General features: G+C 35.3%; 2 protein-coding genes across 3 annotated transcripts; one reads left to right on the forward strand and one right to left on the reverse strand.

Moving 5' to 3' along the window:
- Positions 1–577: 577 nt before the first annotated feature.
- On the forward strand, positions 578–4262 carry LOC120634354 (beta-1,4-galactosyltransferase 7). The gene is made up of 3 exons (XM_039904866.1): positions 578–872; positions 1437–1971; positions 2297–4262. The coding sequence occupies exons 1-3, from the start codon at positions 755–757 to the stop codon at positions 2535–2537; spliced, it is 894 nt and encodes a 297-aa protein (XP_039760800.1). The 5' UTR covers positions 578–754; the 3' UTR covers positions 2538–4262.
- Positions 4263–6600: 2338 nt separating this feature from the next.
- LOC120634207 (zinc finger protein on ecdysone puffs) lies at positions 6601–25118 on the reverse strand. 2 transcript variants are annotated; one of them, XM_039904671.1, is made up of 12 exons: positions 24983–25118; positions 21746–22038; positions 20939–21102; positions 19684–19912; positions 18822–19092; positions 18129–18286; positions 16684–16868; positions 15815–15980; positions 14459–14630; positions 13204–13326; positions 8046–8165; positions 6601–6929 (listed from the first exon to the last, which is right to left on the reverse strand). In XM_039904671.1, the coding sequence occupies exons 2-12, from the start codon at positions 22034–22036 to the stop codon at positions 6805–6807; spliced, it is 2004 nt and encodes a 667-aa protein (XP_039760605.1). In that variant the 5' UTR covers positions 22037–22038; positions 24983–25118; the 3' UTR covers positions 6601–6804. The 2 variants fall into 2 exon arrangements, with proteins under 2 accessions (XP_039760605.1, XP_039760606.1); XM_039904672.1 differs by lacking the exon at positions 8046–8165.
- Between the last annotated feature and the right edge of the window lie 430 nt (positions 25119–25548).

Raw genomic sequence — 25548 nt, forward strand, 5'->3', positions numbered from 1 at the left:
AGCCCAATTACTATGTTAGACCACAACACTATTTCTGTGATTAGTCTTAGGCGAAGCACTGCACTTTTAATTTTTGTGCCTTTTCGAGTGGAGACCTCGTTTTCCGTGAGGACCGGAGGAGGCTCGAGCTCTTTTTCAAGGATTGTCAAAAAGGATTAATATGGTACCCATTATGGGTGGTATTTACTTAACATACGTGTCTAAAAATTGTGCTATCCTGTTCCAGAGTATAATGTGTTAAGGACAGCACTACCTTTAGACTGTGACCACTAATAAATTACGCTATAGTTTAATAGAGGTTAGTTCTTCTAGCCCAATCTTTTTAAATAAGCCATCAAGGTCACAAAGCTGTTTAAATTTGGAAGAACACTTAATTTTCCATTAAGAATCTAATAATAAACTAATTTATATAATTATAAAAGGCTATGTTTGTTCTTATTTCCTAAATCTTGTGGATGTTTGCAAGTCTGTGACTTGAGTATAGTCTGTGGATCGTATTTTGACCTTAGATTTTGACAATTAACTTATGACCACAGACCCATAATCCTAGATATTTGTGACAGTGACAGCTCAGCTGACGTTGAAACCAGTATCATAGTGCTAAATGAAATACATATGCATATGAAACAAATGTTCGCAAATCGCGATGCGAACGTTCGTGTTTTTTATTCGATAAAGCAAAAAGTACAATGTAGATTTCTAAATTAATTTTCTTATGAAAGTGTGCAGAAGATACCCGTGACAAATTCAATTAATGTACAGAAGCGTAACTTTGATGGGTTACCGAGTGACCGGCTCGAAATTTCTCACTGTTTGCCTCGGTTTCACTTTCGTGATGGGATGTTTCTTAGCTTCACTACCTATCACACCAGGTAAGATTAATAGCTCAATTAGAGAACACCAGTTTAAGCGTAGGCGATGATTGTTTTAGGATTCTTTCCGGCTTTTACTGTGGACTTAGTTTAAGACCTTAGCGCGTTTGGAGACCTCGTAGCTTTATGTTTGAAAATGCAGTTATCACCACCGTCTTACTTTTATGAAAAAATTGGATAGAAGCCGGCGTTACTTTGCGGAAATCCATAAAATATTATGAAAATTAAGCTTAATTTGCTATACTCCGCGAACAACAGGAGAATCTGTATGGTGCTATTAATAATTTCTTCAATCCTTATACTCCACACCAAACAGATCTTCGGCGATGTATCCACGAAGCACGTTTTTCTTTAAAACCGGAGCATCCTCAGGAGATGTTGACTTTACAATGAATAATTGTTATGAGACTTATACGTGTTGCTCCTATTGGGAGAGGGCTTTAGTACCGGAGTGGACTGTAATATGCTATTAATTGATTGATTGACTCACTCTTTTGAGAGATTCTCTCCTCCAGCAATGGGCTGTGGATAGGATGATGATAATGATTTAATATTCTTTTACAGGACAGCCCAACCGCCTGATATCAACAAAGCATCATAGCAAAAAGAAACTAGCCATACTGGTGCCATTCCGAGATCGATTCGAAGAACTTTTAGAATTTGTACCCCACATGCACAACTTTCTTACAAAACAGAACATACCTTACCACATATTCATAATCCAACAAAAAGATAGCAACAGATTCAACAGAGCGTCCCTAATAAACGTTGGTTTTTTACACACTAAGAAAGACTATGATTATATAGCTATGCATGATGTAGATTTGCTGCCAATGAACAATGATTTAAAATATGATTATCCCAAAGACTGTATCTATCACATATCGTCACCGCAAACTCATCCAAAGTATCACTATGAGACCTTCATTGGTGGTATTTTATTAATCAAAAGGGAAGATTTTGATTTGGTGAATGGAATGTCAAATAACTACTGGGGTTGGGGTTTGGAAGACGATGAATTTTATGTAAGACTGAGAGATGCAGGATTGAAAGTGAGAAGACCCGATAATATTTCAACTGGACCTGAAAATACTTTTAAGTTAGTATCTCTTTTTATTCAAGCGTTAACTGTGTCCACTTAGATTAATGTGTTCCTTTCTAAAAACTTTCATCCCCCCCTTTTGGGTATGATACTTTGTACTGTTGTATGTAGGTATATTGAAAAACATACAATCTTTTAGCGTAGATTTAACCCCATAAGTGTATTGTATTCTTTTATCATCATGTCATGTCCATAATAAAAAGTTGCTAATAACCATTCAGTATAATCACACAAAACAAAAAACAAAGATTGCAATTTTTGTAATATTCGTTGTCCATACTGTATATAATTAAAATATTAATAAAGATTTATTATTTTTCAGGCACATACATGACAAAACTTATCGTAAGCGTGACATGCGCAAATGTTACAATCAACGCGAAGTGACGCGCCGCCGCGACAGAGTGACAGGTATTCATGACGTCAAATACAACATACACAGCACTCACAATGTGACAATTGACTCTCTACCAGTGACTGTGATCAATGTTGAGCTCATCTGTAACAAGACTGCAACACCATGGTGCCAGTGCCCAGAGCCAGCTAAAGTTAAGAAGCCTTAGAAGATTCAACTAGTAAATTGTTATAAGTGACAGCTGTCACTGTGGAATCAAATTGTGTCACTGTAACGACATCATAACTCCAAATAATACTTAAGTTAAAAAAATAACTGAAAAAAACAACTGGTTTGGTGTCAGGAAACTTCGAAACTAAAATTTTCGTGGTTAATCTGCCATGCCTATGAAAAAGGCGACACAAAGTTTCAGACTCCTGCATCCGCAAATGGAGATCTACTTATGTATCTTACCAGTTTTTTTATATCGAAAACGTATAAAAATGTTAATGTCGAAAACGGAATAAATCACACTTGTAGTGTGACAAGATTTACTACCTGGACAGTGATCAGCATTATCTGATCTGTAGCAAGACTTCTACAACATTGTGCCAGTGCTCAGAACCTAGTTAAGAAGATGGAAAAAAAAAGTAATATTTCATTATTCAATGACAATGATCAAGATACACTGAACTCACTACAGACTATCTATGACTATCTGTGACTGTGATCACACACAATAAAAGTTACAAAGACCTACCAAAAGTAATGAATAACTAACTATCGTCAGTGACATTTATCACTGGAAATCATTTGTAATACAGTTTTTACTGTCATAGCTTATATTAAAAAATATTTGTCTTATACTACAATTAAGTGCCTAAAATTTATAAATTTATGAAGACCTAGTCTATGGTAGACAACTAATTGATTATCAGTGTCAGTGACCTTTACCAACATTACCAGTGGCACTGATTACCAAGTGTTTTGCTAGTGACCAATATTTGTTTTATAAATTTTTATTGGTGCTTGGTAGAAAATCAGGTAAACTAATTAGTTTACCTGATTTTCTTTGGCAGGAAAAATCAAAGAATGCTAACAATAACAAATGACAATGTCATAGCGAATTAGGGTCCAGGAATTGTATGAGTTTCTAAACATTTTATTCTCGATTTATTGTACTTATGTAAATTTACATAACCCGCATGTTTTTTTTATACCTGTAGTGTAGTTTTAAAATTTGAATTTACAATATAAGTACATATTTTACAATATTAGTAATGTTAATTATGTATATTTATTTATTATGCATACTTATCCTTAATTTTAAAGTTATCTAGTCTACCTTCACAAGATTAAATTAAAATTATTTGCCAACCAAAATTATATGCCGTCCAAATCACAAATCACATAAAATATTATGTAATGCATGGTACCCAAAATGCTGGCGCTATTGCCAACTTATCCATACAAAGAGGAAAGTATTACCAGCCCTTTTACCAAATAACACCGGCTCTTTGGTTACCAGGTTTGGTGTATGTTTGGGAAAAATAATTAAGTACGTAATAAAAATTTTATTATGTTTAAAAGAGAGTTTTATTCTTATCTTACAAAGTATGCAGTGTCTAAGAAACCTTGTAGAGACCTACCTTGTATTATGATGGCAATTTCATTAAACCCATACCTTTATGGTACGACCCCCCCCTGGCGCCAAAGCTGGATCCGCCCTTGCCGGTAGCGAGGATAGATAGGAGGACGACGGGCGATGACGATTTTTAAATAACCATGCTGTTTGAACAAAATGGGACTACCTACATCATGATTTACCACAGAAGTGACGTTGCAGTCAAGGGTTCAAGGGTCACCTTTTGACGTTTTCCGGCAGGGGAAATTTGGGAATTTATATATCTGAATTCTGGTCTGGGAGGCTTTGGCCGTGGCTAGTTTACACCCTACCGACAAAGACGTGTCGCTAAGCTATTTAGTGTTCCGGTGCGATGTCGTTTAGAAACCGATTAGGGGTATGACTACCATACTCCTTAACAGGTTAGCTCGCTACCATCTTAGACTGCATCATGACTTCACACCAAGAGAGATTTCTAGATTGCTATTGTCAAGTGTTAGAAATATTGGGTTAGGCTCTCATAAATAAAATACAGTGAACATATTTAAGTTATTCATTTACTTTGTACTTCGAAATTTATTTTAGTTATCTACTAGGTAACATTTTTCATACTAATACTTTGCTTTCGCTTTATTTAAAGAAGGTACTTATAATTTATCATCGTACTTATAATTTATCATGAATAAATAAATATTATTACGTTAATAAAACCTTTTTTATTTAAATAAAAATCTTTTGTGATTAACGATAAATATTAAAATTAATCAATTTAAATATTAATCGTTAATCACAACTGCATTTTAGTTTCTTTTTTTTCCATACGCTAAAGGAGTATAACTTCTAACGCGTGTACATAAGTACACACTCTTTTTTTTCAATTTGTATGCATAAAACACCTGCGCGATGAACTCTTTAATCAAGCTAGCGGGTTTTTCTTGCTAATTTTGCGGGAATTGGTAAACTACTATAAATAAAACAACCTTTTCTACTGTAGATTCATTTGAAAGGAGTAATTTTAATAAAATTCATCATGGAATTATTTCTAGTTTTACAAATAAAACTTACTATTCTAGAAATACTATTTTTCATTGCCTTTATAGGCTGCCGTGAAAAATCGTTTAGCATAATGCAGACAATGACTTCTCCTGATGAGAAATAAACGCATCGTCATCTTACGAAACTAGCGGCATTAACGTCTTACCAAACGACGGGCATCGACATCTTACGAAACTACAGGTATAGAAATCCGCGAACATAAAAATGACATGCAAATCTGTTTGCATCGACATCTTAATATACCTAGTGATTACACAAATCCTACAGCATAAGCTGCAGCCTTTTTATCCTTATAAAGTTGAAGTACTATGATCCTACGGACGTTTTAGAAAACGATACGACCGGCATTGACTTCCAAACTCACCGGCAATGACTTCCAAGGACACCGGCATCTACAAACCCACCGACCGACACTGACTTAGCAAAGTTTAACTCGTCGAAAGGGTCCAAGTGAGATTTCTACCTACGTTTACTTACTAGATGGCGTTTGTGCGATACAATATAAATCGTAGTTAACTTTCACGCAATCGAATAAGTAAACGTAGGTACAAATTCTCACGCACTCGGATATAAGTTTTACTGCATACATCAGTTTAATCTTAACCATATGCCATATCTTAAAAAGGTGGATGCCAATGTAACACGAATCTATATATTGACTAAAATATACTAGAAAATAATTCAACTATTTTAAATATTCGTTGCGATATAATGTGCATGCTTTTTGACACTACATCTACATGTCTAGAAGTTGAACACTACAATATTTTAATTTAATCAATATTGTGATAATATAATATTTATAAGTACAACACGTCGAGTTAACTGTGCAACCAGGGTACGCCATTTTATTTAAATAGAAATTGTTTTTTTTTTCGTTAAGACTAGGTAATCCTTTATATACTTATATAGAGGAAAAGAACGTCAGATCAACGTTTTTTTTCTCTACGAAACGACATTGGCACAGAATTCCAGCGGTGCACAGTTAACTCAAACTTGTTTATAAGCCTAGTGTTTCTGTTATTCTAATGTTTTACAATAATCGAGAGTATTACGACCTTAGGCCGTACGCTATGTTGAGGCTCCGAGCAACGCGACGGTTTCACAAAAACAGTTTTTTTTATTTTTATAAATACCAGTACAACCCTGCTTTCGTTTAGAGCCTAAGATATTTTTATTACTGAAAAATTTCCCCCTTTTCCCCCTACAAGAACCACAGTGCAAAATCTTGGGATCAAATTGATAATAACAAATATTTAGAATTTGTCTCTTGTCACCATTTGACTGATTCAATCGCGTGAAACTTAACCACGATTTATATGGTATCGAAACAGCGTTATTTTCCCAGTATTATAAGTAGATGGCTCTCCTGCGATACCGTATCAATCATGATTAACTTTCACGCGTTCGAATAAGTAGATACGGAGATAGAAAATTTCACACATATTTTTTTCCTTTATTATTTTATATTCCACTACAAGTCAGCCCTTGACTGCAATCTCACCTGGTGGTAAGTGATGATGCAGTCTTAGATGGTAGCGGGCTAACCTGTTAGGGAGTATGGTATCGAACACTAAATCGCTTAAGGGCAAGTCTTTGTCAGTAGGGTGGTAACTAGCCACGGTCAAAGCCTTCACCAGATCAGACCAGAGAAAATTCAGAAATTATAAATTCCCAAATTGACCCTGCCGGGAATCGAACCCGGGACCTCCTACTTAAGTTCACAGAAATTCAAAGCGCTAACCGTTGCGCCAGGGAGGTCGACATGGCAGCTCAACGTAACGCACAGCTTAAGTGTGTTTCCGACATTATATTCTTAGTAGGGACGTCGGCCGCGCCCGCGTCCACGGCCCCTTGGAGATGACTTCGGCTGCGGAGTCTTCTTGACTTCTTCCCCTTTCTTAACTGGCTCGGGCTCCGGTTCTGGCTTCGCTTCAGGTTCTGAGAATAAAGTAATGCATACACATAAGTTACTAGTTAGTTAGTTAGTCTTTTTCTGGTTTAATAAAACCTCTGAGTTTTACCCGATTTAAAAAAAATAAACTTTCCTAACGTCACAGGTTGTCTTGAAGAGATCGCTTTAGTGATAAGACCACCTTTGCACGCTCTATTTTCTATTCTAAGTTTCTTTTGTATATGTGTTAACAAAACAAAAAAAAAATCAATATTTATTTATTTCTTGTAGGCCTAATATAAGCACTTTTGAAACGTCAAGTCTGTCTGTTTGTAGTGACTCTACCACCGGTTCGGAAGGCAGATTCTACCGAAAAGAAGCCGGCAAGAAACTCAGCAGTTGCTCTTTTCTAACATAAATAATCTACATTTTACATTTTAACACTCATTTTTCTATCTTGTGACAGATGAAAGCGGTGTTGGATGCTTTCCAAGAAACTCCTTCCTCGCTGTAATAAATGTGTTTTAACATATTTACTTTGTATATATTGTTTGTGTGCAATAAAACTTTCAAACAAATAAACTTTTGCAAAATTTTATGAATAACTCTTGCAATGTACATAGATAAAAATGATTGGTTTTTTTTACCACTTTTGTCACACTTCCGACTGAAAGTACCATATATAAAAAACAGTACAGTATTCATATGCTACATTATAAAAATAAATCTTAATTTCCTATACTCCGCGAAAAGCAAGAGAATCTTAGGCTCTTATCTAATACCTAGTAGAAACCTATCAGTCACATTTGTGAACCTAACAATATCTCCAATGGAGAGAGGTTTTGTTGTTGTTTGGTCTTCTCCACACATTTTATCCTTAACTTGTACGGGGCACTCACACTATCAAGAAAGTTGTATCTTGGTTCTGGACGGGACGGATCTTCTACAATTCTCATTATTGATACATAGGTCTATTTAACAGGCATGCCCTATAGTTTTGGCTGCTAAAAGTGCTAATTTGTTCCTGTTATCATAACTTTAATGGAAATGTTATAAAAACCTTTCTGCTATTTTGTTGCCAGCAACGTCTTCTGTTCTTAGTTTGAGACTTTCTGCTCCGTTGTTCTCATCTGCTATAACATTTAAAATAAAGCAATACAGACCTTCCTTGACATCCGCCAGAAGTTCGTCTACAGACTGCTCCCAGTCTTCCATATCATCGTCAGCGGTTTGATCTCCTGGTTTCCCTGCAGTTTCTAACGCTGCTTTGGCTTCCTTCTCATCTATTATTACATTAATTTGATTTTTATAAATTTAAAATCGCGAAGCCTTTCACACAGTCTTATAGCGACTGTAGATTCATCTAGCAGGAAACGTTGCAGTTTCGATCTACTTTTTCAAAGGTCCATATTACAATGAGATACGTTTGAAACAAGAGATAAAACAGTTTTATAATTCTTATTATGTTCAAAACCTGTCGGCTCAGAATTTTTTTATATGCATTTATTTTAAATTTATAAAATTGATAATTCCTCCAAGTGTAGGTAAGGTAAAGACACTAATAAAAATTATAAAAACATTAATTTGAGTATGAAAAATACACCACTTCAGAAAAAATTACCATAAATATTGTTAAGGTAATAATAATACATGAAAGTTTCATTGTTTAAAATCTGCAAGTAGGAATAGTGGGGCAGCATAATTGAGAACTTTGCGATAATATACACATCGGACAAAAATACTATATATTTACTATTTAAGAACTTAAGCTTTCAATTTTTGATTGGAAACAGTTACTCAATCTTAAATTTTTTTGAGATCATTTTAAATTATTAGCATAATATCAATATTTAGATTTGAACAGCTAAAGGGGGACAAAATTGGAATAAATCTTATTGCAGTTTTGTAACTTAACTGAAGTATATTTTCAATCTTCTTCAATCGCAACACATTCAAACAAAATGGTTCGTCTTAAACATCGTTTAGGCATAAATCATCATCGTTTGACGGCCGACTGGCGCAGTGGGCAGCGACCCTACTTTCTGAGTCCTAGGCTGTGGGTTCAATCCCCACAACTGGAAAATGTTTGTGTGATGAACACGAATGTTTTTCAGTGTCTGGGTGTTTATCTGTATATTATAAGTATTTATGTGTATTATATTCATAAAGATATTCAACAGCTATCTCAGTACCCATAACAAAAGCTACGCTTACTTTGGGGCTAGATGGCGATGTCTCTATTGTCTTAGTATATTTATTTATTTATATAAATAATCTTATATAATTTATTTATATAAATAGTCTTAGTATATTTATTTATTTATAAAAATACACTAGAAAAGTTCCAACAACACAAAGATTAAAAATAATACCAGATCTCTTGTTTCTTATTGCCAATCTCAATTTCTTCAAATGCAAAGAATGTTGCTTTTCACATAATGAAATAAATCTTGATACCTGCCAAATCTTTTTTAAGGAATAATAGACAAGATACAAACTAATAAGTCCTTACTCTGTACCTTCTGACGAATCCTTTCTTTTAATAAACTTTTGTAACAGTATGCAAATAAATAAATAAATAAAGAGAAACGTAAGAAGTTAAAAATAAACTACAACCATACAACCAACATGAGAACCAACTATTTTAGTACTTTTTATGTAGTGGTGTATTGAAATACAGACCTTTGTTAGCACCGTTTTCAGTAGTAGTAGAACTTTTTGTGACAACTCGTCTGGGGTAAGTACTGAGAAGGAGCATTATCTATCGTTGTCTTAGTACATTTATCACTGTTAACTTATTATAGATGTATATTTATATATATATATATATATATATGTAAAGAACTCTTTTCTCGAGTTCATATATCGAACCTTTCTGAAAGTCACCAATGTTTTTTACAGTGATAAGTGACATTTAAAAAACATGTTTAGGAGTTTTTTTTTAAGAATTATTGGATTTACAAGACCTGGCTTTAAATGTTGTTTCTTGTATTTTCACGGAAACGCAATTTCGTCTTTATTTCAACTACCCATTGAAGGGAGTATTATAAACATTATTATATAAATGTATTTATAAATAGAAATATTTATTATATTATTTTTATGTATTTTGTATATAATATATTCAAATTTTATTGTATTAGGCTGTAGAATTTTGTTAACATTTAAATATATTGCGTTTAGTAGTTATCATTCACAGTAATATCCCGCTTTACGCGAGGGATACGTTCCGGAAAAAATCGCTTTAACTGAAATTCGCGTATATCGAGGTTTATGATTAAACGTAGTCAAAATTTAATACAAAAAAATCAAGAATACGAATCAATTTAATCAATCACTTTCATTCTAAGAACACTTTATGCAAATTCAAATTCGAAATTTCTTTATTCATGTAGGCCTATCACAGGCACTTATGAAGCGTTCATACATGTTTACATAATGTCAGGGGATGGTGATAACTTCGTTCGCCAACTTAAGCTCCGAGGGTTCCAAACGCGCCCTGGTCTAAGAAGAGCCCACACCAACCTAACCGGCTATTTTTTTTTGTTATCACCAACTTTTATTTTGCTATAAAGCTAGAGCAAATCACACCCAAGCTTTTTTATCGTTTAAGTAATCCTTAATATTATAATAGGATTTTTCTGTAAGCTAACGTTTTATATAAACTAAATGCAATACCTACTATTAATTATTTCTTACGGAAAATTACATCTATTTTCTTTTGGGTAGCTTTTTTTACGTTCTTGTAAAATACGTTCGAACAACCAACACTGTTTTTAATTTTTTGACACACGGTCAAGACACCATAGAGAAGTTGATGACTACATTATGTTTAAACGTACTCTTTCACGTAATGCGAGGAATTTTATAGTGAAACCGCGCATAACGGGGTCGCGTAAAGCGGGGTATTACTGTCGTATATTACACCTTTATTTGACCTATACCTGGGGTAGCTGGAAGAGATCTCTTATAGAGATAATCTTTCCTTTGTACACTTCATGTAACTTATGTTCACAATCACAATTTATGGTACATAAATAATAAATAAATAAATAAATAACACCATGCTTATTTCTGCCGCTTAGTTGCATCCATACTAAGTAACAATTCTGCCGTACACCATATTACTAAGGACTCCGTTCAGACCTAGGCCTTGACAATATCATCGTCATCATTCAATTTTAACTCCATTGTTGCAATCCTTTGTTTTTAATTAAATAAAAATAAATAAATAAATAAATGAATAAATATACTACGACAATACACACATAGCCAACTAGCCCTAAAGTAGCTTGTGTTATGGGTACTAAAATGACTAATGAATATTTTTATGAATACCATACATAAAAACTTACAATATATATACATATAAACACCCAGACACTGAAAAACATTCATGCTCATCACACAAACATTTTCCAATAGTGGGCGTCGAACCCACCAGAAAGAGGGAGAGAGAGAGGGAGAGGGAGAGAGAGGGAGAGAGGGAGAGGGAGAGAGAGAGAGAGAGAGAGCGAGAGTCAATTAAGTAATAGAAAAAATCTAATTTTGGTGATGGCGGTTCAGAATGAAATTGTCAACCAGTCGGGGCAAAAAAATTCAAAAAATTCAAAATTCATTCAAATTTATTTATTTCAAGTAGGCTCAGTTTATAGGCACTTTTGAAACCTCAAGTCAGTCTGTTTGTAGTGATTCTACCACCGGTTGGGAAGGCAGATTCCACTGAGAAGAGCTGGCAAGAAACTAAGCAGATTGGAAATCTGAGAGATCAGCGAATGTGCAGCAGCATTCTCTGTGCTGCTACTACTACCGCTTACTGCGATTGCAGTTCACCTCGTTTACCTTGTCTCCCGGCGTAACTGCCATGTCTCTACGTTTTTATGAGTATACTAGCTGTTGCCCTCGACTTCGTCTATTATTTAGGATAGCTAAGCCTGGTGTAAAATCGTCAAACACTTTCGCTCCCTCTCCCGAGAGAACTGAGCTTAATTTCGGGATAAAAAGCATCCTATATTACTTCTAATACCTTCAGGAATATGTTTACAAAGTTTCGTGGTGATCGGTTTAGTAGTTTTTGCGTAACAAACAAACTTACATTTACGTTTTTAATAGTTGTAGGGATTATTCATAAAAAAAATATTCAGCGGTCATCTCAGCACCCATGCCACATGCTACGCTTACTTTGCGGCTAGATGGCGGTGTGTGTATAGTCATAGTATATTTATTTTATTTTTAATCCAACACCGTAATGCTAATAAATCTACAGATTACCTCTCCATGTACCGAATTATCAGCACCTCGTTTATCTTGTCTCCCAGCTTAACTGCCATGCCTCTACGAATATATCCTTAACCTCTTCTAGTAACTACATCTATAATACAGCAATTCAAACCTTTCGAAGCAGCTTCTTTTGTGAGTCTTCAGTGGGAAGAAAATCTTCCGTTGCATTCTCTAAATCTAACACGTCAACTTATGTCGAACAGTGTGCCAAGCGTGAGATTTCGTATCAGAGTTCACTTATAACTCCTACTATGTGTACTTTATGATTTTTTATTGCCGTACCAACCCTTTATTAGAATTTTCACTGAAGGTTGTCTGTGAGAGATCGCTTTGCATACCTAAACTGACGGCCGACTGGCTGGGCAGCGACCCTGCTTTCTGAGTCCAAGGCCGTGGGTTCGATTCCCACAACTGGAAAATGTTTGTGCGATGAACATAAATGTTTTTCAGTGTCTGGGTGTTTATCTGTATATTATAAGTATTTATGTGTATTATATTCTTAAATATTCAGCAGCTACCTTAGTACCCATAACACAAGCTACGCTTACTTTGGGGCTAGATAGCGATGTGTGTATTGTCGTAGTATATTTATGCATCTTTAAAAACTACTTTTGAAGTACCTTTTGATATATCTTTATATTCAACAATATCTTTTTCTTTCTTGCTGTTTTTAATTTATCATGTGTGTAATCTTTTCTTTACCACTACTTATTGCCTTACTGCTTCTGCTCAATGCTTTTAAAATTGTATAATTGTAAATTAACTGTACTTTATCGGCAATGTTTAGTGATATGTTATAAGAGTGTTGATATTAGGCCATACGTACAACGGACGGTACCAGACCTACCAAGTGCGAAAAAGGCCCAGGAACAGAAGACGAAGAAAAAGAAGAAGAAGCGTGTTAATAGATATGTATTATGTTACTTCGATGTAATGACTGTTTTTTCCAAAAAAAAAAATAAAAAAACGAACAAGTGAACGTTGGTATCAAATCTCAAACTTTGCACTCCGTTGCTGTATTAATGAAATAGCGATACTCACCTTTGTTGACATCGTCCAGAAGTTCATCCACAGACTGCTCCCAGTCTTCCAAATCATCAGCAGCGAGCTCGCCTCCCTGATTCTCTAAGGCGTCTAACTCAGCTTCGGCATTTTTGCTTGCATCTGTTGATGTTTATTTAATAAATAAATAAATATACTACGACAATATACACATCGCCATCTAGCCCCAAAGTAAGCGTAGCTTGTGTTATGGGTACTAAGGTAGCTGATGAATATTTTTATGAATATAATGCACATAAATATCGGTATTTATATCGGTATTTGTGTAGTTAATATGTAAATGTATTATGTTTGTTCATGAAAGTTTTTTTTTTTTGTTACTTTATGCACCATCCACTTTCCACTTTTTTATCGGCTTCGTATGCTCAGGTTGCCTTTAAAAGATCACTTTTAGTTATAAGGCCGCCTTTGCACCCTAGCACTAAGTACTATTACTGTTTTCTTTGTATTTTTCCTATTGTGTTGTGTTGCAATAAAGTTTTTCTATTCTATTCTATTCTATTCTATAAATACTTATAATATACAGGTAAACGCCCAGACACTGAAAAACATTCATGTTCATCACACAAGCATTTTCCAATTGTGGGAATCGAACCCACAGCCTTGGACTCAGAGAGTCAGAAAAATCAAGATGATTGTTTTATAGCGTGAAGTAAATACTAACAAACGACTTTCGCATTTATGAATATTAAGCATGGATAAGTCAAAAAAATATTCAGATTTATAACATAAAAAAAAATTTAAGGTTTGCAGGTGGTTGGTGATTACGTTTATGAGTACAGTGCTTCAGCTTATTCTATGCGACATAATTAAGGCGGGTGAAACCGCACGGAACGACTAGTTTTTCATATTTAGTTGTATTTATTATTAATTCTTTTATTTTTGAATTAGAATTTTTGAATAGTAGGTTTTTTTTGCGAAATCGCACCGGAACACTAAATCGCTTAGCGGCACGTCTTTGTCGGTAGGGCGGTAACTAGCCACGACCGAAGCCTCCCACCAGACCAGTTATAAATTTAAAAAATTATAAATTTCCACCCGGGACCTGCTACTTAAATTTACAGCGCTCACTGTTTCACCAGGGAGGTCGTCAAAAACGGGCAAACACTCCCTTTGCGAGAGGACTTCATTCCAGCAGCGTATAAAGGCTATTAAACGTTACATACATATATATCTTAAAGCCTTCCACGCTTCTCCAATGGAGTTTTGTTCGCTGAGGGACATAAGAATTTACCTTGAGTGTCACCGAGCCCGTTCCTCTTCACAGGCTCCGGTTCAGGCTCTGGCTCGTCCTGCTCCTCATCGTCTTCATCCTTGGGGGCGGTCTTGCGACGCTTCCACGTACCAGAGTCATCGTTATAGTTGCTGTGACTTCTCTTGCCTGTCTCCGCTTGTTGGTTCTCCGCCTGGGGTATATTGAAAATGTTAGCCTTTTCTTTTGACGGCCCATTGGCGCAGTTTGCAGCGACCCTGCTTTCTGAGTCAAAGGCCGTGGGTACGATTCCCACTACTGGAAAATGTTTGTGTGATGAAAATGAATTTTTTTCAGTGTCTGGGTGTTTATCTGTATATTATAAGTATTTTATGTATATTATTCATAAAAATATTCATCAGTCATCGTATTACCCATAACACAAGCTACGCTTACTTTGGGGCTAGATGGCGATGTGTGTATTGTCGTAGTATATTTATTTAAAAAAAAAAAAAAATAAGTACTTGACAATAATTTCTTAATAGCTTGTGGCAGGCTGTGGGTATGTCTCAATGGGGTATATTGAAAATGTGAGCACTTTCTAAAGAATTTGACAATATTTTCTTGATTGCTTGTGGCACGCTGTGGGTATGTCTTAATGGGGTATATTGAAAATGTTAGCCTTTTCTAAAGAATTCGACAATAATTTCTTGATTGCTTGTGGCACGCTGTGGGTATGTCTTAATGGGGTATATTGAAAATGTTAGCCTTTTCTAAAGAATTTGACAATAATTTCTTGATGCTTGTGGCACGCTGTGGGTATGTCTTAATGGGGTATATTGAAAATGTTAGCCTTTTCTAAAGAATTTGACAATAATTTCTTGATTGCTTGTGGCACGCTGAGGGTATGTCTTAATGGGGTATATTGAAAATGTTAGCCTTTTCTAAAGAATTTGACAATAATTTCTTGATTGCTTGTGGCACGCTGTGGGTATGTCTTAATGGGGTATATTGAAAATGTTAGCCTTTTCTAAAGAATTTGACAATAATTTCTTAATTTCTTGTGGCAGGCTGTGGGTATATCTTAATAGGGTATAGTGAAAAAGTTAGCCTTTTCTAAAGAATTTGACAATAATTTCTTAATTTCTTGCGGCAGGCTGTGGGTATGTCTCAATGGGGTATATTGAAAATGTTAGCCTTTTCTAAAGAATTCGACAATAATTGCTTGTGGCAGGCTGTGGGTTCGGAGTGTTGTAGGAAATGTTATATACATGCCCTGCAAACTGTTGCTCTTATTATAGCAATGGTTTTGTACTTAGCACTGGGACGGACCGAGCAGCTGATGGCACTACTGCCGGGTCTTTCAGTTTTTAATCAAGTCAATGACAAGTCACCAACCAGTTGTCCGCTCTTCTCGTTCAGCAAGTAGATGAAGAGCTGGTGGTGTCTCCAGGTGCGAAGGTGCACCTCCGCAGTCTCCTCGCTGTCAAGCAGCTTGTGGCACAACTGGCACTGGATGCAGTTCAGCGGCTTCAGGAACGAGCGACCCACGCCGCGCTCCGTGCTGGAAGACAGCGATTCCAAACACCAAACTCTTATATCGGAAATGACATAAAAGCAAGTAAAACAAGCAAGTAAAAATAAACTTGTTGTGCATTTTACTGCGCTGCATAAAATTAGTAATTCATTTAAGGGTGTATATAATTTATTATTATGTATAACAAATTACCAGATGAAATCCTCAAGTGATGTCGAACTAAGCGGTGATAGCCACCGCTTATTTTAATGTATCACATTAATTGGACAAATAAATAATTAGAATTTGAATAAGGGGACGTCCATAGATTACGTGAGGTACCCCCCCTGGTGAGGTTTCGTGAGATTATATTCAAACACCCTCCCCCCATCCCCCAATCTCACGTGAGATTTTTTAAAATGTGCGTTTCTTACGTAAACGCGTTGGATTGTTATTAGTAAAAAAAAAAAACAAATATGGTGGTTTGACAGTCAGTAGATATATAACGTCGAAGTATGAATGAAATTATTTTCTTTCGAACGATTGGTGATGATCTTAATCGTATTACGATTGCATTTAAGATTAAATCTTAAGCATGTACAATCTAGATTAAATGGACCAAAATAGTATAATTTTTTTTTTTGTTTAAATCAGACCACCTCTCTCTCAAACGTAACATTTGACTCGACTCCCTCCCACCCTTAAAAATCTCACGTGTTTTATGAACGCCCCCTAAGTGTAGAATCAATACCTATAAGCTGGCAACATCTCTTGTGTGACATTGGTGACGTCATCCCCATCCTTGTAGTCCAGCACCGTGTCCTCTTTGTCAATAGGCTCTGCCTTCTTCACCTCAGTCTTTGTTTCTCCGTCTTCCTTCTTAGCTTCTCCATCTTCCATCGAGTCCTTGTTGACTTCCTCGCCTTCAGCATAACTCTGTGTTAGAGTTAATGGGCTTGTCAAGTGTTACTTTCAGAAACAGTTATCTTTAGAGCTACGCCTAATAGGAAAAAGTTATTTTTATTGTCTACTCTCGATTTTTGTGCAAGACTACGCTAACTTCTGGCGTGTTACATACATACCAACCTAACCTCAATATTGTATCCTTTTCGTTAAATTTTGATTTACAATTTTTCTATCTTAATGTGGTGTACAATAAAAGTGTAATCATTCGGCATTTTGACGACCGATTGGCGCATTGGGCAGCGACCCTGCTTTTTGAGACCAAGGCCGTGGGTTCGATTCCCACAACTGGAAAAAGTTTCTGTGATGAGCATGTTTTTCAGTGTCTGGGTGTTCGTTTGCATTTTATAAGTATTAATGTATATTATTGATAAAATTATTCATCAGTCATCATAATACAAGCTAGACTTTGGGGCTAGATGGCGTTGTGTGTATTGTCGTAGTATATTTATTCATTCATTCCAAACTCCTATTGGAGGTGACCTGGATTCAATGACGTCAATCGCAGTTAACTCCGAGCGTTGAAATACAGAACAATCACTTTTTGATCTAACATTGATCAGTAAGTAATCACACATTCAGTTATAGGTTTATTTTGTAATTATTAGTAACAAATTAGTTTTTAATTATATTTGCACTTCTTTGCACCCCAACGTAGGTGGCGTACAACATTTATTCATATATCAAGTAACAACAAAAAACCTTTTTGATTGTTGGATAGAAGCAGGTGTTACTTTACGTTAATTCTATGATATATTATGAAAATCAAGCTTAATTGGCTATACTCGGCGAAAAGCAGTAATATCTTCAACCTTTTGACTCCACAAAAACAATCTTCGGCAATGTACTTCAAAAGCAGGCTAATTACGAAATCTCAAATTTGAATGTGATTTAAACTTGTATGATAACGAGATAACTAGATAATGCGTAATAATAAAACGAACGTTAGTGTGGTTTTTTCGACAAACGTTAGAATAAGGCGAAAGTAAAAATTTTATCTTTTTACACCAAAGAAGTATAACTTTTAACGCGTGTACATAAGTACAAATTTTTTTTTTTTTTTAAATTCATTGTGATTACTAGCTTAATTTTCATAATATACTGTTTAAAGAACTATAACTTTTAACGCGTGTTATGTACACGCGTTAAAATAGTATACAAACTTCTTTTTTTTTTATCGTGATCATTTAGCCAGTAGCTTTGTTTGCTACTGTTTGATTGTCTTGTCACTACCTGTTCGCCCTCAGCAGTTTTGTCCTTGTCTACGTCGGCTTCCCTGTCCGCCTCCTTATCCGCTTCGCCATCTTTGTCGCGTCGGTCGTAGCGCCGCGAGCGTTGCCTGTCATCGCGCAGATACATTTGCTCCATGCTGAGAGTCGAGAATACCATCACTGCGAAAAAATAAAATGATATGGAATAATTCCATAATATGGAATTTTACTTTGGAGTAATGCTGCTGATATTTGCACTATTTTCGTGCTGCAGAAGAGGGCTGTTCGTTCTATCTACAAAATGGGTCCGAGAGAGTCATTGATTTTAAGTTTACGAATGTGGTTATCGCCATCATCACTACCGTGTAATTCTTATGTACGCATCAAAAGTACTTGAATAAAGATATTTTTGACTTTTGACTTTGACTTTAAAATAATCACAATTAAAACCCATTTATTTCGGGCGATTTTTTACGTCAGTTGCCATAAGAGGTTCAAAATTAGAAAATTAGTCTACTTAAATTTTTTAATTAAGCTGTGATCCTTAGTCACCAATGGAACACCTTGGTAAATGAAAGGCTTTTGAGATGTACTCTTTCCTGATTTTATCACATAAAACCCCAATAAACGCTCACTCATTTGAGTAAGGCTGCCGAAAAATGCAGATTTCTCTTTATTAATTGCGCGCAGGCAAAAAAATAATAGATTTAAGTACCTTCAAGTTTCGGCTTAGTGATGTTAGTGTCCTGTTTGTCCTGCAACTGTCTCAAGTGCTCAGCGGATAATCTATGCTCGTCTAGCTCTATCCTTGTCGGCATCTCTTTGTGGCAGGATGTGCAAGCGGGATGGAGGTACTTCTTCAGCTTCCTGTGTCCAACGGTGGTGCGGTGGATGGCGCCGTCGGCAGCATACATGTCGCACATGGCGCAGTAGAAATCGCGCAATGGCTGCTGACCCGTTTTGCGTGTACGCTTCATCTCGCGAATCTGTAGAGTAAAGTCAGTCAAATATTTTTTTATTCAAATAGGCACATAGATGGGGCACCTTTGATGCGCTGATTACATACAAAATGTGTACATAGTAGTGGTAAACTTAAAACGAAAGCTACGAGGGTACGAAACGCGCCCTGGTCTTAGAATAATCCCACAACAAACTTAGCCAGATGTTCTTTTTGTTCACCATCTCATATTGTCATTTGAAAATATTTAAGAAGCAACCAATGGTTAGAGCAATAGTTCACACCCAAACTTTTTTTTGGTTTAACTTTATACTATAATAGGACTATTCCACAAGCTTTCGCTTAATCCACTTTGAACATTTTTAGAGACATCCCCAAGATATCAACAAGTAATTTATTGTAAAATTGTATCCAATTTCCTTTGAATAAATTGATTATTTTGTGTAGTCTAGTGTAGTGCACATTGTAAACAATAATTTTATTAGTTAATTACTAAAAAAAACTTGAAAGACTATCCGTCAATACCTCACGCTATTATGTTGATGAGGAAAATATAATTTATATCAACTTACACACAGGAGAGGTTTAAAAAAACTGGCGAAAACATCAAACTACCTACCTTAAACTCCTGGCGCATAGTGTCCGCAGTCAGTGCATAGCTCTCCGCAGTCTTTTGCATCATGATTGAATGGGCCCGTCCATTTAGATGGTTCTCAAACGACCTCCCATCCCACATACTCTTATTACAGATGTGGCATCTCAAGAGTGACTGGTTTATATCATCATAACGGGTCTTGGGGGTGTCTTTCTTGTCTTCATTCTTGTCAGCCTTATCCCCTGTCTCATCGCTAGATAAAACTTCAATAGTTAATGGAATGTTTAATCAAAATGTTTACAACGAGAACATCAAAGTGACAAATTCTTTTAAAGAAAAATAATGTTATATCAAATTTAATTTTATTAAAAAATTATAAACAATAGAAATATATATCAAGTAATTATAATATTATTAACATTTACTTTTCGTGTAATGCTATTTTAATTTGCCTTAGCACAAACACCATTTACAAACACTAGCAGGGCTTGGAACCTAAAAAGTTCTGATATTCATTACTTTATTTAGATTGGAAGACAATTATTAACAATCAGACAACCAAAATTAGACAGTTTATATGGCAGTTTTAATAAAAAGTGATACATCATTTCAGTAAACCAGTTAAAATGTGTTTAATGAAATCAACTAAGAAACAGTTTTTCTATTTAACTGGTCAAATCAAAACTCAAATGATGCTTCAGTTTCCAAGCCCTGCTAACAGTAATACAGTATAAACGCGACCATATTATAATAACCGTTTGTGAAAATGATAAGGTCCAAAGGCACACACACATCAATCAATCGTTTATTTTATAAATAGTTTTTTTTAACTTTTATAAATAGTTAATTATCATCTGAAAACATTAAGAGTTATTCGACATTAAATAATGTTGCATTAATCTAAAAAAGCACATACCTAAAAAAACACTTTGTAACACTACAAATAATTTTATATTTGTTTTCTTATAGAGAATTTCAACAGAACTTAAGCATAGACAGACAAACTGTCTATGGTGAAGAGAGGTCATATAAAACTCCATGCAGATTTCGTACAGTATACGAGCTCGCACCCCTTTAGAAGCAAAAGGGGGTAAGTATAGAATTTTCAGAAACATGTTATGCCAATGCGGCTAATGCGTCGCCGGTGAACGTAAGTTTTGCTGAAATTTCGTTGAAGTTGCTTTGAAATTGGGTATTGCTATGGGATTTATGAAATTAACCATTTTGGGATATATGAAAGTCGGTGAAGCACCGGAAGGAAACTCCACGGGTTCCTTACCTCTCCTTGCCAGGCTTAGCCTTTGAATCGGCATCCTTTTTCGGGGAGCCCTTGTTTTGTTGCCTTTGCCCATCATTGGGTCTAAACGGCTTACGATTGTTGTTGATACGCTCACCAGCGCGATTGTAATTTCCCGTACGCCGGAAACTACCCTGATTGCCCATCTAAAGGGAAATTTGAAATGCGTTAGTATGAAACTGGCAGCCATTATTGGCACCACGCCGTCTGATATTCGTATAGAGAAATCGACTTAGTGTATTGGTCAAAGTAGTACGGTTGACAGCCTGTAAACTCACATAAATACAGAATGTTTGAATTTAATAATGAAATATTTTCTCCACATATAATTTGTTAATATTAATTATATTTACTGAATTAAGAAATACTGTTGTAAATGATTATCTGCTTTTATGTTTAAGACGTTAAGAATGTAATGGCAGAAAGTGGTCCAAAACTTTAGGTATATTATTAAATTTATTTTAATTGGTAATGTGTACATTACTAACTAAAGATTTATACACTAAGCAAATAAGGTATGATTGCCAAGACAAATTAGATGATATTTTCAAGTAATTTATAGCATGACGCTACTAAAACCTGCTGTAAAGTTACGTTTTGATATTTTTCTTACCGTAGAAACTACAGCACTTCTATAGCAGAATCCAATTATTTGCATAAATAGAGTATCTAGCGAAACTATACCCAAATGCTCATATGAAAATATCAATACAATATTGTTTACTATAACTTTCCAATAAATAACTGACTTCAGAAAATAAACTCTCAGTATAAAGATTTGATACTCACTCTATTAGGCCCATAACCTCGATCATACCGATTCATGGCGGGACCAAAGTCACGACGGATGGGCATGTCAAGGAGTGAAGGGACAGGGTTCTGACGGGGTTGAAGAAGGTTAATTAAATTGCTGGCAAGGGCCAGGGTCGCTTCAGCGGGCCCACCGAGGGGAAGTAAGTTGGGAAGGTCTCCCCCAGGGCCCCCACCCTGCCAGGGTGACACGCCACGGTAGTTGTTGCCGCGGTCATTACGACCGAAGTCCACGCGCCGCCCACCCCCTTGTGGTCGTCGGTTCGCCATTACTGCGCAATTAAAAAATATTTAATATTTCTATAAGTATATTATTGAACACAATTAAATGACAAAAAAATTGGTTGTCTGTACAGAAATAGTATAGAAGCGAGATAGATGAGTCACAACTTCACAAGCCGAACGGTCACGCGTACAACGCACGGTTCAGGCTAACGAAGTACGAAGACTGAACCCAGGAAAAGAAAGCCAAATGGTCAGGACGATCTTGTCTCTATCGCTTGTACGCTCGGCTCAGGCAGAACGTGACAGTGAGTCCTGCTTTTTCGTGCGTACAGCCGGCGTTCTTAGATTTTTTATGTTTCAAAGTGAATTACATAAAAACAAAATCTAAAATGCGCAAAGGCGGTATGTTAAAAAAAAAAGGTTTTTAATAAATAATTTACTGTAGTAATAAGAAAAAAAAATGTATGTACTCTATTTTTAATGTAATCCCATTTTGAAGGAACTCTGAATGAATAAATACATTTGTTATTGCAAACATAAAAAAGTACAGAAAAATAAGAAAAAAACACAAGGGTGTACAATTTGGCATCCATATATATGATATAGTATCACATAGGGAATAACATACAACTACTTTTTACTTGAATGGGTGAATATTATGTATAAATAATACAATATTGGATAGTAACACGTTTATTGTGCTAGGTAGCAAAACTTGACAGTCTATACATGTGATAATTAAACTACCCACTTGGTTTTACTTTTGTTAAGAAAAGGTAAACAAATGATGTAGATACATGACATATGACAGTGAAATAGAGGGCTGATTGAGTCACAACAATAGTCCCATATTTTTGAAGTTATGAAAATAAAATTGGTATAGAATTGCACAAAACAATGCTCATGCATTTAGCAGGGGTAACCAAGGTACCAGTAATCACTTTCTAGGAGACTTGATTAAGCTTAATTTTCATAATTATAGATTGTAGCGGTCTCCACATTACCGAAGTAGATGGCGCTACAAAAATCCTGCATCGCTAGAGAAGTGTTCACAAAAATTTACTATACATACAACTTCCAAAGATGAATTACAATTTGCAAAACTTTTTGTGCTGATTACTAAGTAACATTAGGTACTGCCAGAAGCTTCTGTTTGTAATAGATTCCCTAGTCAAGAAAAAAATCCTAGGAATAGAATTTAAAAATCAAAAAATTGTACAAAAATGGTGAGACCCGTCTAGTAAGTAATTTGACTTGCTCATAACTTATTACACTATACAACTAAATGTCATTTAATAATGAGATGAAAATTCTTCTTTTAAATAATTTTCTTCTTTTGTACAATCAACTGATGAATACCATTGACAAATTCTTATTACGATAGGTATTTATTTTATTTATTTTGTTAACAATAACATAACTAAACTGCTTATTGATGAAACGATGATCCCTTTAAAAGTATAAAACTGCTCAACAAATTAAAGGTCAAGATCTATGTAATATACAGACACAAAGAGGTTTGTTATTAGTATGTATCTTTTTTCTACCAGTTACGCCTAGGCTGCTATCATACCTGATTACCCATGGTAAGTGATTATGCAGTCTTAGATCGCAGCGGGCCAACATGTTTTAAGGGTATGGCAGATTTACGAAACCCCAATCGATTTCTACGCAATCATGCTATATCGCTTACTCGATTGACGGCACGTCTTTGTCTTTAGGATGGTAACTCACCACGGCCGAAGCATCCAATAGTCCCTACTATAGTCGGAAAAATGTAATAGGCCCGTTTTGACATTTGTGCAAGACCATAGAATGTAACTTAGAACAAAAATGAAAGAAACAAAAAAATTAAAAACAATTACATACAGTGTTTTAAAAAATACGTAAATTTTTTTGGGACGTTAAATAATATGAAAGAATATATCGCGATTATTCTTTTTGCGCTTACTTCATAGTATCATGCAATTTATAATTGTTGCGAAACGTTCAAAAAACAGTTACGTTCTCAGTCTTTTTTTTTTTATAATAGAGCTGTAACCATTTTTTTACTGAATATCGAAATTAAATATTGTGTAGTTATCTTTACTGCAAAGAATGAGCTTGGTTCTCAAAATGGGTTCTAAATAATGAGTCTGAGATGATGTATCTGACCAAGCGGCACATGACTGAAGCGTCCCCGTGCGCACTGCGCAGTTTTTCGTTCCTCATCTTGTAAAGTTGACTGTGCGCTCGTTTAAGTTTGATATATATTGTTTACTATTACGTTAACTATGGCTCTTCTATTTTGGACATTAATTTAAACATAGTGATTTGACTCGATTTTTGTGTTTTTTGTTATATAGTACTAACTCTGTTTCAACATGTTGAAAAGTGGACGTATAATCAACAGCCAGTCACGCGTATTGGTTGTGAAGTTAAAGGAATACTTTGAACGAACGAACACTTTACAATACATAATAATGATATTATCAAGTACTGATACAAACTTGAATTGATTTATCGTGAGTATCGAGTACAGAGTCTTATGGTTCCATAACTAGTTACGTCGCGATGACAAGTGTCAAAACGGGCCTATTACATTTTTACGACTATAGTACATATTATAACGATCCTATTTCAATATTGGATATATCAATCACTAGACTGGCAAAGGGTGGGGCACATTAATAGGCGCAGAACTGAGGTATGGAAATACTGAATTTACCTTTAAAAATAACTTTAAAAATGGGTCTTATTTCTATGACCAATTCTCTATTTGGGTAAACCGCCAGAGTTAAAACATACAGTTTTCTATAAAACGGGAATCCATACTAAATCGTAAATCAGTGTTAATATTGCCGAGCCTAATGAAACGAATAAAACTATGAACAGTAGAGCGTTATTTACATAATTTTAATAGTAATTTGAGTAATAATTGGCACAAAATGCTTACGTTGCGGAACCTAAAAAAGGCCACAAATTCAATGTTTTACTAATAAATTGTCTTACCGGTGATTACGTTGAAAGTATATGTAGTGGTATTTACAATGATTTCTTTAAATACACTTTTATGATTTAAGTTATCTATTTATTAAGTACAATTAATTATTTGCAAAGGCGAGAAGCGGAAAATGGCCGATTTTCGGCGTCGCCATAGATTAAAGAAAATAATCAAAAATACAGATGAAAAATATATTTTAGGGTTAAGCACACTATCAATATGATTTCCGGAAAATCGATATTTCAATAAAATACGGCGAAACAACGCAACGTGACGATAACAGCTATTTTGGTTGGTTGTTGCTGTACAGCTAGATTCTATACTAGGACTATGGAGGGTAGAGGTAAGGAGAGTCATCTTATATGGAAGAAAAGTTGAAAAAGTGTCCAGTGTATGCGCTAAATAACAGTTCAAAAATCCTCCACAATGGCGCTGGTGGTGCACAGGGTATGGTATGGCGCCATCCTAATTTAATACATTTTGACGAGACTTTTTCATATACACAGATGACTCTTATGGAGGGTAGAGGTAAGGAGAGTCATCTGTGTATATGAAAAAGTGTCGTCAAAATGTA

The sequence above is a fragment of the Pararge aegeria genome, chromosome 23, assembly GCF_905163445.1.
Source record: "Pararge aegeria chromosome 23, ilParAegt1.1, whole genome shotgun sequence".
Lineage (NCBI taxonomy): Eukaryota > Metazoa > Arthropoda > Insecta > Lepidoptera > Nymphalidae > Pararge > Pararge aegeria.

Coding starts and splice junctions, on each gene's coding strand:
- LOC120634354 (XM_039904866.1), top strand. CDS start 755: ATGTACAGAAGCGTAACTTTGATGGGTTACCGAGTGACCGGCTCGAAA. Junction 873..1,436: donor TTCACTACCTATCACACCAG/GTAAGATTAATA, acceptor ATTCTTTTACAG/GACAGCCCAACCGCCTGATA. Junction 1,972..2,296: donor GGACCTGAAAATACTTTTAA/GTTAGTATCTCT, acceptor ATTATTTTTCAG/GCACATACATGACAAAACTT.
- LOC120634207 (XM_039904671.1), bottom strand. CDS start 22,036: ATGGCGAACCGACGACCACAAGGGGGTGGGCGGCGCGTGGACTTCGGT. Junction 16,869..18,128: donor AAACTGCTGAGGGCGAACAG/GTAGTGACAAGA, acceptor ACTCTAACACAG/AGTTATGCTGAAGGCGAGGA. Junction 6,930..8,045: donor TCTGGCGGATGTCAAGGAAG/GTCTGTATTGCT, acceptor CTTTATTCTCAG/AACCTGAAGCGAAGCCAGAA.